General features: G+C 36.9%; 1 protein-coding gene across 3 annotated transcripts in view; it reads right to left on the bottom strand.

Moving 5' to 3' along the window:
- Window positions 1-17,340, bottom strand: part of ptprk (protein tyrosine phosphatase receptor type K) — a 297,329-nt gene that overhangs the window by 41,233 nt on the left and 238,756 nt on the right. Inside the window, exons 15-18 of one of the 3 annotated variants that reach the window (XM_051644804.1) lie at window positions 15,835-15,864; window positions 12,309-12,469; window positions 9,666-9,701; window positions 1,819-2,003 (exon numbers count right to left, since the gene is read on the bottom strand). In XM_051644804.1, coding sequence (XP_051500764.1) covers window positions 1,819-2,003; window positions 9,666-9,701; window positions 12,309-12,469; window positions 15,835-15,864 — 412 coding nt within the window. The remainder of the gene's footprint in view (window positions 1-1,818; window positions 2,004-9,665; window positions 9,702-12,308; window positions 12,470-15,834; window positions 15,865-17,340) is intronic. The other 2 variants (XM_051644805.1, XM_051644806.1) reach the window with 2 other exon arrangements.

Below are 17,340 nucleotides of genomic sequence, written 5' to 3'. Positions count from 1 at the left end.
AATTTCCTTGATATGTTGATATATAAGAGGTCTTACTACTATAAAAAAATTCTTTAAATTTCAGAACTCAAAACTTAATCCCCAATGCAATAAAAGCATTTATTGAAACCAAGCTGCAAAAACACCTCGTTCTCTACTTCCACGACTACCCTACATTACTAGGGGTATATTAAATCATGACCGCCTCTACAGCTCAAAAACATCAACACCTACATTACATCATCACACCCTTGGCCCCGCCCACTAGTGCTTCAGTTCATAAACTGAGAGAGAAGGACAAACAAGGCCTACTGTGGCCTAACTATTCCTGAACACCAAAGGGGACCCATCTGGACTATTTTAAATTATTTTTGTATTTAAACATGCACAGACAGACATCTTTGACTGCTTTATAAATATCTCGGGCCACTTTTAAAAGACGTGTGTCAAGTTACGACTCCACTCTCTGTCATTCAGCTGCTGCCTCTTGCTGTTTTGAGAACAAACGCATCATGGATGCGTTCTTTTGCCCATCTGCGCTATTTTTAAATGTTGGTGTATGTAAACATGCACTGGATGGATGTCTTTGATCGTTTAGATGCATTTCCGGTGATGTGCATTTCAGTGTAGGATGATACTGGGAACTGGATGTGGAAATGTCTTCAGCGTATTTCAGCATGGATTGCATGTTTTTTTTTCCGGCTCATATCAATGTGGATTGCTTGTGTACAATCATAAAACGATTCAAGCTTTGAAAAGGAACTGTTATTGAAGGATGGGGCAGTTCAAAAAACAGTTGAACCCGATGACAGTAAATAAACAGTTCCATTCATGAATATTTCAAATGTCATGACTGTTTGATAGTTTATGGTGCTGACTCCATTTACACCGGGCACGTCCATTGATGTGACGCAGCAGCTTGAGGCTGTCTACACCATGCGCATCAACACAAACTTTCTAAACTGTTTATTTATGTAGTTGGCAGTAGTAGCGCCAGAGTGTGTAGTGCCAAATGGAACGGGATATCTGTTTACTGTCGGCGCGACGTGAAGCGCCACAACAGGCGCTTCCATGGTAGACAGCATCATTGATTATAATGGATTCTACTGCTTTTGACGCGACTCTTGTGTCCGCTGTAGACAGGGTGAGAGTGTTAACAGTTGTGCTTGAGATGAACAGTTTAATATATTCAGATGCAATGTGTTGGATGTGCATTATGTGTAACCCCTGAAATTTAGTTTTATAATGTTGTGGAGCTTGTTCATTCCCTTCAGATTAAGTTTAAATAATGGCTGAATTTGAGGGGCTACATGCTGTTAGCCAATCAGAACAGTGGGCTTTTACGTTGAAGTTTTAAGGAGGCATTTATGCCAAAACCGAGCATTTCAGACAGAGGGCCAGAGACAGGGTGGAAAATGATCATACTGTATGTTACTAAATTATGAATGTTTTAATGCAGAAAACATTACTAACATTATCAGTGGATCTCAGGGAAGATAACAATTTAATTTTTTTAAAAAGAGCATTTTATGACCCCTTTAAAATGGAATGAAACTCAAAGAAATTCATCTAAATTCCTCTTTCTGTCATTGCAATTCAACATCCTGTGTGAGACCAATTCAATTCAAATTCACACTCGTGAATTGGAAGGAAGCAAATTTTTAAATTCTGAATTGTGCCCAATCCTGGTAAAAATACTGGTCAAGTGGCAGCTGCAGCAAAGGAGTTTTAATGTGGTCTGGCAGAAAATTAAATCAGTGCATCATTGTATTTTGTCCCTTTTTGTCCAACCTGGAATATTCCTTGTGTGAGAGTGAACGAGTCAGTGCATAATCTAACCTCATACTCCTCTTTGAAGCCGTAACTGTCTGAAGTTTTCATGAGATTAATGTGCTGCAGCAAGTCGGCCACCCGTATGGCAGGATGCAGCTGTCCGGTCTGGTAGGGTGACTCCGTGCCCTCGCAGTGATACCGCGGGATGTCCAGCAGTCTGCTGTTCTCTGCTGCAGCGGTGTGGTTCTCATCTGAAAAACAGGTTGGCAACAGTTTTTTTTAAAAACATGCTAGGGGTGTCAAAAGTGCCAACACTTCAGTACCAAGTGGATACTAACATAAAAACGTATCTTTATATACAGTACATATAACATAACAGGACCATTTTTTTCTATGGTACTGGTAGTACCAAGTAATTTTACTGGGCATGTAAACTTCTACTGTCCGACTTGGTGTGATATTAATGCAATGTAAGTGAATGTACACAGGTGGGACAAGAAAATCTAATATTTGTCAAATTATCTAACCTGGTCTCAAAGAATCATGTTGTGATAAATTTTTTTTACCTCCAAATTTTACATGGCTCGTTGTACGTATTGCAGCAGTTTCCAGGTGAAATGAACACTAGAGGCTCTACAACAACGTCTTTTGATCACTTTCACACAAATTGTGAGTAAAACAGCAGATTATCAGTTCAAGAACACTTAATTTTTTGCCATGTTCCTCACACAATGCTATCTTATGACATATAAACACTTTTATAGTGCATGACTTGTTTTAATGTTTGCATTACATAACCAACTATATTTACAAGCTTGTTCAAGTGTGATTAAATTGTGCAGTAGCTCAACTGACAGAGTGTTGCATATGCAATACAAAGGACCGGAGTACGAGTCCTGAAGAGCACGTGAGTCGACAAAAGTGTCATAGAAGCACCACAAAATGACGTGGTTGCTTCAGTAATTGTTTTTCATCTCACATTTGCTTTTTCTGACACTAGAAAAAGGTTTAGGTTTAAGGTTTGGGGTAGGGAGGTAAAACCTCATCTGTTTGAGAGAACATTTAACTCGCTTTTAGTGCCACACAGTGGACATTTCACCTCAGAACTGCCGCGATACGTGTAAGGAACCATGTGATGTCATATTGCAAAAATGATGTCACAGACATGTAATTTTCATGAAATCAGCCTGAAAATATCAGATTTTCACATTAAGCCTTGAAGTGTATATGCAGTCAAATAATGACAAAAAAAAGAGACAAAAATTTACGGAAACCCTAGTACATACTAAGCTCAAACGACTTGACAAATAAACACAAAAGCCCACAAATACATATATGTTGCCACAGTTTTGCTCTGTGGTAGGTCAGAGGCATTTCCTCACACACACTTACCAGTGATAGGCACTGATGAGGCAGCAGGAGAGAAAAGACTGGTTTAGTTCAGCGTCAGTTTTAACACACAGGCTCTATATTACAGCTGATGAGGTGGTATGGACTAAACATGTACATAACACAACTACAGGAGACTAAAGCGAGCAGGGTCAACAAACAATGTCTCTCTTTTAGGAAAACAGAATCTCCACACAACTTGTAGTTAATAATAAGGTTAACAGTTGTTCTCTATGGGTGCTGTGCAGTGATGTACACATTAGCTGAACAGGTGTTTCACATCATACTATATTGTGTATTTTAGTTGTTTGGCTTCGATGATCAGACATTATTTAATCAGAACTTACTATTATAATATCTCTTAATCGTGGATGTCTGAAAGATGTGGTTTGTTTGGTTGCAGTCTTGCCTTGTACACTTCAGCTCATAGGTTGAACACTGAAAACTGTGCACAAGAGTTGGAGGGGACGTTTTAATACCCCATCATTATCATCACACCACTGGAGAATGTCTTTTTGGCTTGTTTTGTCATGTTAGGTCTATGTTTGTATCTGACACTGTTAACCCAGATGACTAGAGTGCAACTGTGTTTTTATGTTTTGTTTTGTTTCAGCATCTCAGACACACAGTGTGTGTGTTAAAGGCTGCTTGGGTACAGTAACACATACAGAGTAGTGGTTCTCAACTGGTTTTGTTTCAGGTCCCAGATTTTACATTAAACAAGTGGTGACCCAACACAGTACCAATAATTGTTTAAACAAAAATGAACAAAGGTCATTGCTATATAGTATATATTATTGTAATAGGGCTGTCAAATGATTAATTTTTAATCAAATTCATTACATAATATGCTAATTAATTAACTGAATTAATCGATCCATCAACATTTGCAGAGAAAGGCCCCCAAATAAAAATAAATCAATATATAATGATTAAATAATGATATATATATATATATAAAACATTTCAGATAATTAAAATATTTTACATTATTGTGGCAGACGAATAAAGCATTAATTAGGTAATACAAAAAGTGGATTTGGAAGGCAATATAGTATTCCATATGTGCTCGATAAATAAAATAAGTTAAATCGGACGATATTTATTATTTTTTAATTATCAGCATCATCTGATAAATTATTCCCATTTGGCCGAATGGTTGCTCAAGTAGCGAAGGCGTAGATGATCGCCAGCTTGCATGTGAAGCGACTGAGACATGTAAAACGACCAATCACAGTTTTGTTGTTGCGTGCCATTGTGTTACTACAATAACAGACCGATGTGCACCACAGTCTCATTTAAACGGTCCCACATACCAAAGCCGCGACAGACGCTTCTATCATATACCATCTGCAAATATGCAGATATCTCATTTTTAATTAAAATGGACTACTGTGTGCACTGTTGTTATTTCCTTCTTCCTAATGTATTACAATTTCTTTATATGCAAACAAATTACTAAAATGGGAAGAATAAGCAGAAACAAGGAGAAACTGCAATCTATCATCTAAAACACACAAAATCTTATTTTTCCAGAGTTCAAGTTTTGTGAAATTTTGAGTAAATATAATGCGAAATAATGTCAACTTATTATAAGGGCTTTTCATGTATAAGATGGATGCTTTTGGAGCATCTCACTTTGGTCTCCAAATGCAGACCCCCAGCTGTGTTTGAAAACAAGAACACAGTGTGTCTGCCGTCAGTAAAGCCCTAGGTAAACTTCCATATTGACACGAATGCACCAAATAACGTTGCGCACATACACAGGCGGTTGGCACATGCACGCTACACTGCTATGAGACACCAGACTTTCTCTTCAGGAGTTTAGACCCATACAAATTTGTTTATATTCCTTTAGACTCGAGTTATACAAATGCAGGTATCTCCAGACCTCCTCACGCACGCGCTCTTGACTTGCACATCCACTGTTGTTGCTTTTACCTTCGTCTTTTGATATTTAGCAGCGATTACATCTTCTTCTAGTGCTTCTTCATGACAGCAAAGGCTCAAAATGTAAGTGTTGCCACCTTGTGGACCCACTAATTAGCCCAAATATCTCATGCGGATTCTGCGCGTTCAATGACACGCGGTTAGAAAAATTGGGCTGCACACGTTCAGTGCTCATGCACTCAGCTGATGATGAGATTTGCGTCACATGTCCTGTACGTGGATGTTCAGCATTCGTGTCAGACCAAAGCATACTTTGGGCTTTAGTGTGTTTGCTGCCTGTCCAGCTAGAGTTGTGCTTACTGCCCCCCGGTGACTGGAAAATTCCTTATAACTGTCCGAGGCTGTGATATATTGTGGCATTTTTTTTTTTATGCTTTATTTAAAAAATAAATAAATAATCACACTGAATTAACGTCTTAAATCGACAGCCCTAATTATTACCATGAGAAACTTTTGAAAAACTCAACAGGCTATTTTTTATACTTTGAGTATTTAGTTTCTACATGTCTTTAGAATTTCAATGGTTTCATGCTCTCAAAAGCCAGTCATTCACCACACAATACTAGTGCTGTCAGTCACTAAATTTGTTTTAATCACGATTAATCGCATAATGTTTTTTAGGTTAATTGCGATTAATCGCATATTTTAAAAGTGCTGACATTTGACACTACATATAGTTCTTTTCTTGTCAAAATTAATTTATTTCCATCTTAGGAATGGAAACAAAACAATATGTAGCAATATAATGCTTTATTAATATTTTCTAAACAAAGCCTTCCACAATATAAAGACAATGCACTAAAATATCACCAATTCAAGTAATATTAAACATTTCCCAAAGTCTAAGTGGGAGTTTGACTAATTGAAAGGACTAGTCCCCACATAGGTTGCATATTCATTGCAATGGGCATTAAATCCCTCTCAAACTGTCATCCGCCAAAATATTAATCTGCCGGTAGACTGTGACTATCCCTTTTGTTACAGCAATCGTAAAGCTGCATTCATGATTCGCGTCAGAGTGTCAACACCAGTGTCGAATGCTGCTTTGAACTCACCATGTAAAACTCTTGCAAACTATGATGAGGAGGAGGGCGTGGCCAGGCGTCCATCGTTACGGCCCGGCCACGCCATCCTCCTCGTCACACAGACAAAAACATCTCATTCTGCGTTTTAGTGATAGTTAACATTTGGTGTGCTTCTGTGGTAATTAAAATGTGTCTTACATAGGCTGAAAAATACTTGATTTCTATCACGTCTCATCTGGGCTTGTTTTGTACATCAAATAGTGTTAAGAGCTCCTTTCTCCATTATTTCATCACTGACAGGGAAGCGCTGTCAGAGATTCTTTTATTTATTGAGATAACCACCTCTGCAGCTCTATCACAGGAGAGAGCGTAACGGTCAACTAGAATGTCTATGGGAACATGGTAGAAGGGCTCTGGCGCTGTGGCATGTGCATCAGTGTAATGACTCCGGGCAGACACATTATAAAAGTTCCGCCCTTCACACCAGTGTTTGTGCTGCATTAACGGTAAATGCGTTAATAAAACAGCAATAGCGTTAAACGTATTTGATTAATCGCAAGCATTAACGTGTTAATTCTGACAGCTCTACACAAAACACATTGTGGTTGGCACAAATCATGTTTATCCTCATTTCAAATAAAATTTAATGCAGTCTGGGTTTGTTTACTGTGCGTACTTTTGTTCATGGTTTTTGAGGATGAGGGCATATCTCATTTGATTGGCATCTACCTCATTTGGCTAGTTCAACCAAGTGACAGATGAATTTGTGCCAAAATACTGCGAAGTTTGATTGGATGCACAGTCTTTGATGAAAAATGAAAAAAATATACGAAATATTTTTTCCTCCTGTCGATAAACATACTTATTGCTATTCTTACTATGCATGATTATATGGTTAGTTGCATTTTGTTATTTGCATTTAGCATTGTTTTTTTCCCTGCTGTCCACAACCTTATCAGAACAGACCTGTGACCCACCAGTTAAGAACTACTGATATAGAGTATACACATATTGTGTGTGGAGGTTTAGTTAGGTATGGTTTGGGACAGCACAAGCTGACAGTATGTCTTTCTACCTTAGATGACTAATGACTCACTAGTCATTTCAGGAGACATTTCTGCGGTTTTGGGATTTAGGGATTCTTCTAACACAACAGAAACAAGATGAGGGGGTAACATGAGTGGGGCATGCTGCGTAATGAGGTTGTTGATGTTTAACAGGAGTCCTCAGCTCAATTCAGTTCTTTTCTGTAGTCAAACACAACAACCTGATTCAAACATCACCTCATGATTTTAAACTAAATACATACAAAGAATTTAAGTTTAATCTAAATAATTGGGGAGACGTGTTTGGCTGGAAATATGGAAAAATTAAGGACAACATGAAACCACATTCATAATGCATTTAACTTTGACACTGTAAAAACTGTTTTATAAGGTAACTTAAAAATGGGCTTCACATCTAAATGCCCTGATTTCATTCAATTCAAAAACATTATTTAATCTGACTAAATTTACCTGACAGATTAAAGGTTAAAATTCGCCCAGAAAGGATAATTGTCTCATCATTTACTCACCCTCATGCCATCTCAATTCTGCGGAACACAAATGAAGATATTTTGAAGTATGTATGATGCTTTTTGTCCATACAATGTAAGTTAATGGGGTCAAAGTGGATTGATCATTGCCTTCTGAAGCGATAGGATAGCTTTGGGTCAGAAACAGACCAAATGTAAGTCATTATTTACAATAAATCTTGACATCCGGCCTGCTTGGAACACAGTGCAGTCTTCAAGATGGTGATTCTTTGATGCTGCACACGGTTACCAGATCCTTAATCCCAGAATCATTATTCATCAATAAGACGACTCATTTTCATTTTCTAGTGTTTACATCAACCTTTTAGCAACCGTGGTATATTTCAAAAGCATCACCCCCCCCCCCCCCCAAAAAAAGCAGTGACTCTTTCATTTTAACCAGCGTTTGCATTTTCAAAATAGCCCAATTAGGCGTAAAAACCACAAACCTGGCAATACTGTGTCTGGTTTGTGTACAGTGCTCTGTGCATGCATCAAGTGCGAGAAAGTGTGTGAACGAGCTTCTCTTATGAACATGCCAAGGAGACTGCAGATGTCAAAATTCAGAGTGAATAATGAGTAACATTTTGACCCTGTTTACACCTGGTATTAAGATGTGTCTCGGGTGATCTGATCACATGTGGTCAGGTGGGACACATCACTGTTTACACCTGGTCACTCTCCTGTGACCACTTGTGTTCGGATTTGGAGGGGAGGGTCTCTGTTTCATCAGTCACTATCTCAGTGTGCTACTGCATGATAATAAAGCGCAACAAAGTAACAAAAGACAAAGAAAGTGTGAAAAAAATGACGCGCTGTTTCTCCCAGTTGTGGTAGAAATTTAACCTAAGCACAAACTCAACACGTCAAGCAGACTTATCTGTTATTTAAGTGGATTACCTGTATTAAACGAGCTTCAGGTGTTCATGCTTGTCATCTGTGTTGATATCAGACACACTAAAGAAGATCTGTGAAGCTCTCTTGATTGTGTATGTATCTGCTTTTCTAAATTTTACGATCGGATGGTTATTTCCTTTTAAAGCCGTTCATAAACGGCAAAGTTTAAACTCTTGTTTTAGTGCAGCGGTTGACTGACAGGTGAGGGGTGACGCTTCACTGCTGCTGGGAAGCATACAGGACGGATTAGTGTTTACACCTCAAATGTGATATGGTCACATGCGTTTTTGACCACATTCGTATGTGGTTTTTGTGATTCGATCACAAAACATTTTAGACCCCATTTAGATCTGCATTTAGGGCTGACCAGATGTGATCGGATCACCTGAAATGCATCTTAATACCACGTGGAAATGGGGTCTTTGGTCTGTTTCTCACCCAAAACCGATTGTATCACTTTAGAAGACATGGAATAAACCACTCAAGTCGTATGCATTACCTTCATACTGCCTTTATGTCCTTTGTGGAGTTTTGGAAAGTTTTGGACCCCATTGACTTACATTGTATGGACAAAAGCACCTCATCATCCTTCAAAATATCTTTGTTTGAGAAAACGTTCATTTTTGGGTGAACTATCCATTTAAGTTACAGCAACACAAGTAATTTTTATGGGTTCGATCAAGTAGAAATAGATCCTTGAGGTAATAATTGCAGGTTCTCATTTTTTCAGTGAATAAAGTGAAGTATTTCTGAGTAAAACAGGATATTCAGAGACCAGTAATGTAGGGCGGGGCTTGACTTTATGCAGCAAGATTTGATTGGACCATGAAAAGTATGCTATGATATTATTAGTTAATACTAATTAGTCACACCCCAAGCGACCCTGATTATGTTGTTTCAGAGGTGGAGAAAGTTTATGCCTCTTGATAAAATACAATACAAATCATGAAAAAGAAATAGGATCAGTTTGATTTCATCTTGTCTTTAAGCCATAATACAGACTGAACTGAATTGTTCTGTTGAATACCCCATTGACCCAAACACAGACATGGGCACACAATACATTTAATCCTCACCTAAAACAGCAGTTGGCACAAGGGGGTCATTAGGCACTGCAGAAAAATATGTAGAGTTATCATAAATATAACACTTACAACCTGAGAATGTGCAGACACTGACATCAGTTTACGCATTAAGTGCATTAAATACCCTTGCATCGGTTTGTGCATGGAACAAGTACATAAACATAATGCAAAAATACAATTGCAAACTAGACGACTGCATTTCTGTGTTGTAGAACAAAAGCACCATATTTTCAGTTCTCTGGAAATAAGTGGGCTTACATTGTTACTTTCATCATCCTACACATGCTAGTGCCATGACATGACAAGTAAAATATAACAGTAGCTCTCATTCAAAAAAAAAAAAAAAAAAAAAAATGCATGTTGATCACACATGTAGCCAACACTTTATTACTTCTTATTCAAAACACACCCAACAACCAAAAAACAAACTGATTCTACACTGGACTGTGTTCAATAAACTAATGGTTGTGCATCTTATTTGGAGACATAAAACTACAGAACTGCTGATGTTCTGAAATGCACAAATGCATTTGAATGCACTAGATTAAAAAAGAAGTATGGTACTATACAGTCCAGGCAATAATCCAGACATATACTAAATCACTTTTATCAAGCATTTTGAAGGAAAATCAACAAGGAAACCTTGTTGAGTCTCACTACTCCTCTTGATTTATGATAAATTTGATGTTTTATTGTCTATTTTCTTATATTGCAGGGTTCCCACTCATTTTCCAGGACATTTCCAGGACAATTTCTCAAAATCTCAAAAGAGGTCAGGATGTATATCATACATTCATTTTGAAGTGTGCAGTACATGCAGATGATATATTTATTCAATTAAATCACAACATTTTGCAGTTAATCACAATACGACATATTGCGTATTATTAAAAATAAATTCACATCCCGAGGTGTAAAGGTCACATCACCGCGCTACCACCTCATTAAAAAAAAAATCACCAGTCCGACTATCGTCAGTAAATCTATGCTTTCATGACAGTCAACCATTGATGTTGTTTCACAATGTACAGCCGTGGGCAGTGACAAAATGATACAAATGAGAATTTGACCCCTATCCTGAGTCCCAATCGTTACTATGTTTTTGCACATGTAGCACAAACCTTGTTACCGAGAGTCAAACTGTTTCATTATACAAAAATATAGCACCAAGCAGCAATTGCGGGGGCAAGCACACCAACATATGGCAAGTGCGAAAGTGTCATCACTGATTTTGTTTCATCACTGACTGGACATCACTGATTTTGACTTTAAGAAAAGCAGCATAAAAAACACAGGAAGAATTGCTAAAATTCAAATACAATTAATTATACATTTTGACCAATAGGTGGCACAGTCACCAAGTTTACATGGTGATGTCAGGGTGTGGTCATTTTGACACACACAAAGTTTCATGTAAATATGGCAAAGTGTTGCAGAGATACAACCTCAGATGCTTTTTGGCAACTTGCCACCTAATTCGTTGGTCTGTTATTCAAGAACCGTTTGGTCTATCGAAAAGCTTTTGATTACTTTTTGTCGTGAGTGTACCTAGATGATACACAACAAATTTAGTGCAAAACGGAGTTACGGCCTAGGAGGAGTTCGAAAAAGTTGGTTTTCAATTAAATTCAAAATGGCGGACAGGAAGTATGGCCGACCATGAAAAATTGGGTATCACCATACTCAGCATGACCCAAGAAATCTATAGAGACCAGTCACAGAACAATAAGTCAAATTAATCAAATGTTATAAGCATTTAACATTTCGTTATAACTTTTGACCACAAAGTGGCACTCTAAAGAGACCAGACTCATAATTTTATGCCAACCTATTCAGAAGTTATAAGCAAAAATAGCCATTTTTCATATCTCCTGACCACTAGGTGGTGCTGTGACAAAATGCTGCAGGTACCCTTAAGTCTGGATGGCTATGACATATACCAAGATTTGTGTCAATACACCAAAGTGTTGGGAGTTCAGAGTGTCCTCTATCAGTGTCCCAAATTTCATAACTTTCCTTAGTACAGTTCTATGGGCTGCCATAGACTTCAATGGCAGAAGAAGAAGAAGATGATGAAGATTAAGAACACTAACAGATACAATAGGTGCCTACGCACTTTCAGTGCTTGGCCCCTAAATATTTTTCAGGACAAATAATAATTTTCTAAGGCATGTAAATATTTTTCTAATTCCATGACTGGAAAACTGCATTGCAAAATTCCAGGTTTTCCAGGACAAGTGGGAACCCTGTATTACTTATATTACACCATGTTGGGCAAAATTACATGGAACATTTCTTAAAATGTCTCAAAATGTATATTGTGAACGTCTGTTCTTTTGGACTTTTGGCATTTTTTATATAACTTCCATTATATAAGCTTGACTGGTAATGTATTGTATGTTACAAGTTTATGTTATGGCTGTTTATATGAAGACTGTTTATATGTAGTTACTGAAAGCAGGCCAAGACCACTTATAATGGTATTTGATGACATCATAAAGCCTTATGACTGTTGACACTATGCTGCGTTTGCTCAAAGCCTGCACAGCACTGTGAATACTAGATGGTTTGAGCTTAATTTGCACTCTTAATACTGATATATAATCTCTGGATCATCAGGACTTGAATACTCACAGCGGTTACTGAAGTTGTGGGAGTCCATGAATGTGACGGACATGGGCTCCTCAGCGTGCAGAGTGCTTTGGTCTGCATAACTGCGATCCATGGAGTTCACCATGTGCGTCATCTCCTGACGGGTGTTTCCGATGGCATCCTTGCGCTTCTTGGCAAGCTTCCTGATAAGCCAATTAAAGAGAGAATCTTTAAGGATCTCTTACTCCAGAAAACACTTAATTCCACCCTTGACCCCAGCCCAACCACCAACACATAGGAAAACAAGACACAGGAGAGATATAGAGGGATGATCCAATAGGAAAGCTTAAGGCAGACTTATACTTCTGCATCAAACCTACGTCGTAGCCTGAAAATGTAATACGTTGCATTAACGCAGACCACAACGGCTGTGATTGGTTCGCTTTGTAACCATTGACCATTCCCCAGGATTACAAAAAAGATATCTGAGTTAGGAGCGCATTTAATTCAGGATTATTTTAAGATCTATAATACCAACCGATCAATTATCGTGCCACCTTGTATTTTGACTTGTTTTGTTTTTCGGGAGAAAAATCTGCTGTTTTTATATTCTGTTTATGTTTCGTGAAGTTACTTTTTTCCTGGGGCTTTTACTCGTAATATATTTGGTATGTTAGTGACACAATATTGGTTGTATTCTACTCCTGAACTTTCCGATCTGTATGATGTTTTGACCGTGTGTTTGACAGTATGGTGTACATGTACAAGTTATGAAAATGGAACACTTTTAATTTGTCAGCTAATTAAAAAGCACCTGTTAAGAGTTGGTTATATTGCCTAGATGCATTGTAAAGTTCAGCTTATAATATTTAAAACGACACCAAGCAATGGTCAAGCAAGTAGTTATTTCTTTATGTGATGGGGATTTATTTTCAACACGAAGCGTCAAAGAATGCCAAAACATTTATTAAAGGATTAGTTCACCCAAAAATGAAAATTAAGTCATTGTTTACTCACCCCTGTGTTGTTATAACCCTATATGACTTTCTATCTTTTTCTTGACACAAAGGGAGAAATTTCTAGGCTGGGCATAGAAATGCATCAATTCTTCGACTACAAACTCTTCAGATATGTTTAGTAAGTTCTGTTCTCTGATTTGTGTGCAGCTGTGTTGTGTTCTGTTGTCTCTGTCGCTGTGGAGGACCTGTTTTTAGATAAACGAGTTTTCAATTGAATGCCCCAATGTCACGAGGGCGCTGTGTGAACTGTTGCTCTTGTGTCCTATCATGAACGTGCACAGGAGATCAATGGTCAGTGAACATTTTCACTAAATAATACATTCGATTTCAGTTTGTTTCTCACCAATCCTCATCGTATGCTTTCATAACAATCATGAGTCTAATGGAATAATTTATTAGACTTCTGATTTATACTTTTGTGTTCTTTTGAAGCTTGAAGAGGAGGTCACCATAAACCGCCATTGTATGACATCACTGAGCACACAATCTTTCACAATTTCTCCCTTTGTGTTAAGAAAAAGAAAGAAAGTCATATGGGGTTCTAACAACACAGGGGTGAGAAAACAATGACTGAATTTTCATTTTTGGGTGAACTATCCCTTTTATTTATAATGATTTAAGCGACTGAAGAGCAAGCATAAATTATATGACTGATTTATTATCGACCTGCATGTCAGGCAACATGTATAATAGATAATATGTTCCTTAATACAACATACTTGGATGAACTAATTTTTAATGCTACAATAATTTAATAAATACATCTGAATCCACAAATGACATTGCTTTTGTTTATTTATGAAATGTATAATTATTTCACAAATTAGACATTTTCTCTCAATACACTAGCATTTTGGCTGTGTACTCACAGAACGACACAAACACACCAACACAGAACTACAAATGCAAATCACAGCTTTTGCCACTACGGTGAATCTACGGCGTAGGTTAGATGCAGAAGTATAAATCGCCTTTAGTTCCATGGTAAAGGGCAACCTTAAGTAAGAAATATTTCAATTATTAAATATTTAAGTAAGAAATATTTCAGTTCATGGACTTCCAACCTAGTGGATGTTATGCAGTGAAACAAAAACATGCTTGCCCAAGTTTTTGTTTGTTAAAAGAAGACGTGTTTGCTTTTAAGAAGTCAAAAAGTTTCAATTGAATTTTTGCCTTGTGGCAGATATTTGATATGATGTTTTACAATTGTAATCTTAAAAATGAAAATATTATGAATTTGTATGCATAGCCAAATTATATTGCTGTATCATATTTGTGAGTAACAAACAGTGTTCTGTGTTATCTGATTACAAAGTAATTTTTAAAGTAAAAAAAGTGGTGTAACAAATTACATTTTAAATTCTTGTCATCAGATTAGTTACTGATTTCAATTAAGGTATTTACTTTTAAGTACATTACTTGGATTACACATCTTTCTAAAATAATATTATTTATGTATAATACATTTAAAGTATAAGTTAATATTTCCGTATGTATGCCCGTTTGCGTTTCTGTGAACGCAACAGCTGAAGGGTGTGTGAACAAGGAAGAAATGTAGACATTATTTTGAAATTGAGCTTCTGTGAAAAGTGATTTAGAAAGTAACTTAAAAGTAAAGTAATTAGTAATGTGATTACTTTTCAATAAAGTAACTACTAACCTGAATACAGTTTTAGAGAAGTAATTAGTGATGTGTAGCTGATTACTTTTTTGACTAACTTCCCCAACACTGGTAACAAAACAACAACAAGAAAGTTTTGCAATTTTTATCCTCCAGTATCAATACGGTTTGTTAGCTTGTTGGTGTATTTGATGGAGTAAGCAAATATAGAACAGATCGGACATCTGGATGTAATTCAATTGAAAAATAGATTAATTTATCATGGTTTTGCTTTTAAATAAAGTGACATGTCATGTGATGAACTGTAGCATGGGGCTGTGTAAAAAAAGATGCTAATTTTTGTGTTTGTTTAATTTGCTGTGTATTTTAAATGTAAGATTTATATGCTTTTGTTAACAGAAACAATATATTTACGTTTTGATCATGGAATGATGTTACAATATCTCTTTGAAAGGGACTGGCTCTTTCTAATACGATCAAAGCAGCAGATTAAAGGGGAAACGAGGAAACCTGACATTAAAAGCGAAAGTTCACCCTCTTCACCAAATGAATGAAAGGATAATATGTCAGGATGAGAGATGAATGGAGACAGGGTGAGTAAGTATCCCACGCACACACATGCACACACCCACAATAAAACGAACAAAAGAAAAGTAACCAAAAAGAAAAGTAACAAACACAAGTGCAGCATTCTTTTTTCAAATAACACCGCTTCGATGCGACCGCCGCCGAGCATGTTCAAGAAGTGATAAAATGTAAAGGACAAGATTGGTTAAAAGCGATTTGTGTTTTTACTTGAAAAAAGGATACTGCATCTTTAAAAGACTAACAGGACTAAGACTGTCTAGGACATAGACAGAGAGCAAAGAGCCCTGCATATATTTATATGTTTTGCTTTTGCTTTGGTCTGAGCGTCTCTGTTACTTACAGGTAATATGAGTACGAATAGTAGCTCCTCCTGGCGAGCGAATGAGAAACAGCACAAACAGATGAAGAGATATATTGGTGAGTGCAGTGTGGGAATCAATCTTGCCAACACAAGCAACAGATAATCTAGTCAACAGTAGGACTTTTTTTATTTTTTTTATCTCTTTTGCTCTCATTGATGGCATTCATTTAAACATGCATTTCTTGATTTGCACATGTGCGTGCAATCTGAAGCCCTATTTATTTAACAATTGGCTATTAAAAGATGTAAAAAAGAAATAGAAAGCAAAATTTCGAATTATATTATGCAAAACTGGGTGTAGGATTTCATCATGCATCTCAGGGTCAATCACTACAATAAACCTTCACAGAAAAAATAAATAAAATAAATGTAAGGCTGTTTTTAAAGAAAAAAAAAAAATACATATGTGAAGCACAACCCGAAAAACCAGCCTGATCTCATGAACATTACGTGCCTGTGGCAAACTTTTTGCAAAATGAAATTACGAGCTTCATTACGAGTTTTGCTGCAGTATCCCAGTGAAATGCCCAGGGGGGGCACCAAAAACGAGTGAAATGGTTTCGTAATCACACAAAGTTTTCACGGTGAATGTTAGATGGAAGTTTTAACAAGTAAAACGTATCTCCCCAACCTAAAAATGTAACCTAAACCTAACCGATAGTGTCCTTAAAGCAAATGAGAGGCAAAATAAACAGACATCCTTACCCTAAACACCTAAACCTAAAATGTAAGTGGGTCTGTAATAAAATAGTTAAAATGTATCGTTTTTCAAATGAGGCATTAGAGTAAAAGTGTTTCGATATCATTACATAGCAGTGTGTAAAAGCGAAAAATACATCTTTTATAAAGTCATAATCAGCCGTTTTACTCATGATTTGTGTGAAAGTGAATAAAAACGCACAGTTGTTGTAGCGCTTCTAGTGTTCATCTTGACAGGAAACTGCAGCTAAACAGAATGCGCCAAGTAAAACTCATTTTGCAAAAATGTTTTAACAGTAACGTTCATTCTATGAGACTAGGTTGCAAAAAACAGAAATGAATTAAAATGCAGCAAAACAAATTGGTAAGCTGCAGACTTCCTGCAAAACAAGCAATGTCAATGATCACTGTTTTAAAGATGCAGTATCTTCAGTATTTGACTGAAACATTGATTGTCCATAACTCAGTGGGTAAAGAGCCATTTATCTCTGTGTACCGAGGTCCATCATCAATATACAGTATTCACTTATTCATTTATTTTAAGAGCATGTCCTAAATTAAGAGTTTAGACAAATAAAATTTTTAATGAAACAATCATCTCACACGCAAAAAAATAAAGGTCTCATATTAGAGAAGTGAGAGCTGCTGGTAACAGCAATGTATCTAGAGGTCAGCACTAAACAGACTGAATGACGTATGAACGAGTATGAAGTTTGCCTCTTATTCTGAGACCTAATTCTAGATTGGTTTAACCTCATTTAACACAATGAATAAAACCAGCTTGTA

Source organism: Myxocyprinus asiaticus, chromosome 19 (assembly GCF_019703515.2).
Source record: "Myxocyprinus asiaticus isolate MX2 ecotype Aquarium Trade chromosome 19, UBuf_Myxa_2, whole genome shotgun sequence".
NCBI lineage: Eukaryota > Metazoa > Chordata > Actinopteri > Cypriniformes > Catostomidae > Myxocyprinus > Myxocyprinus asiaticus.
Note: the sequence above shows the minus strand (reverse complement) of the source record. Positions and strands in the feature narration are given on the sequence as shown.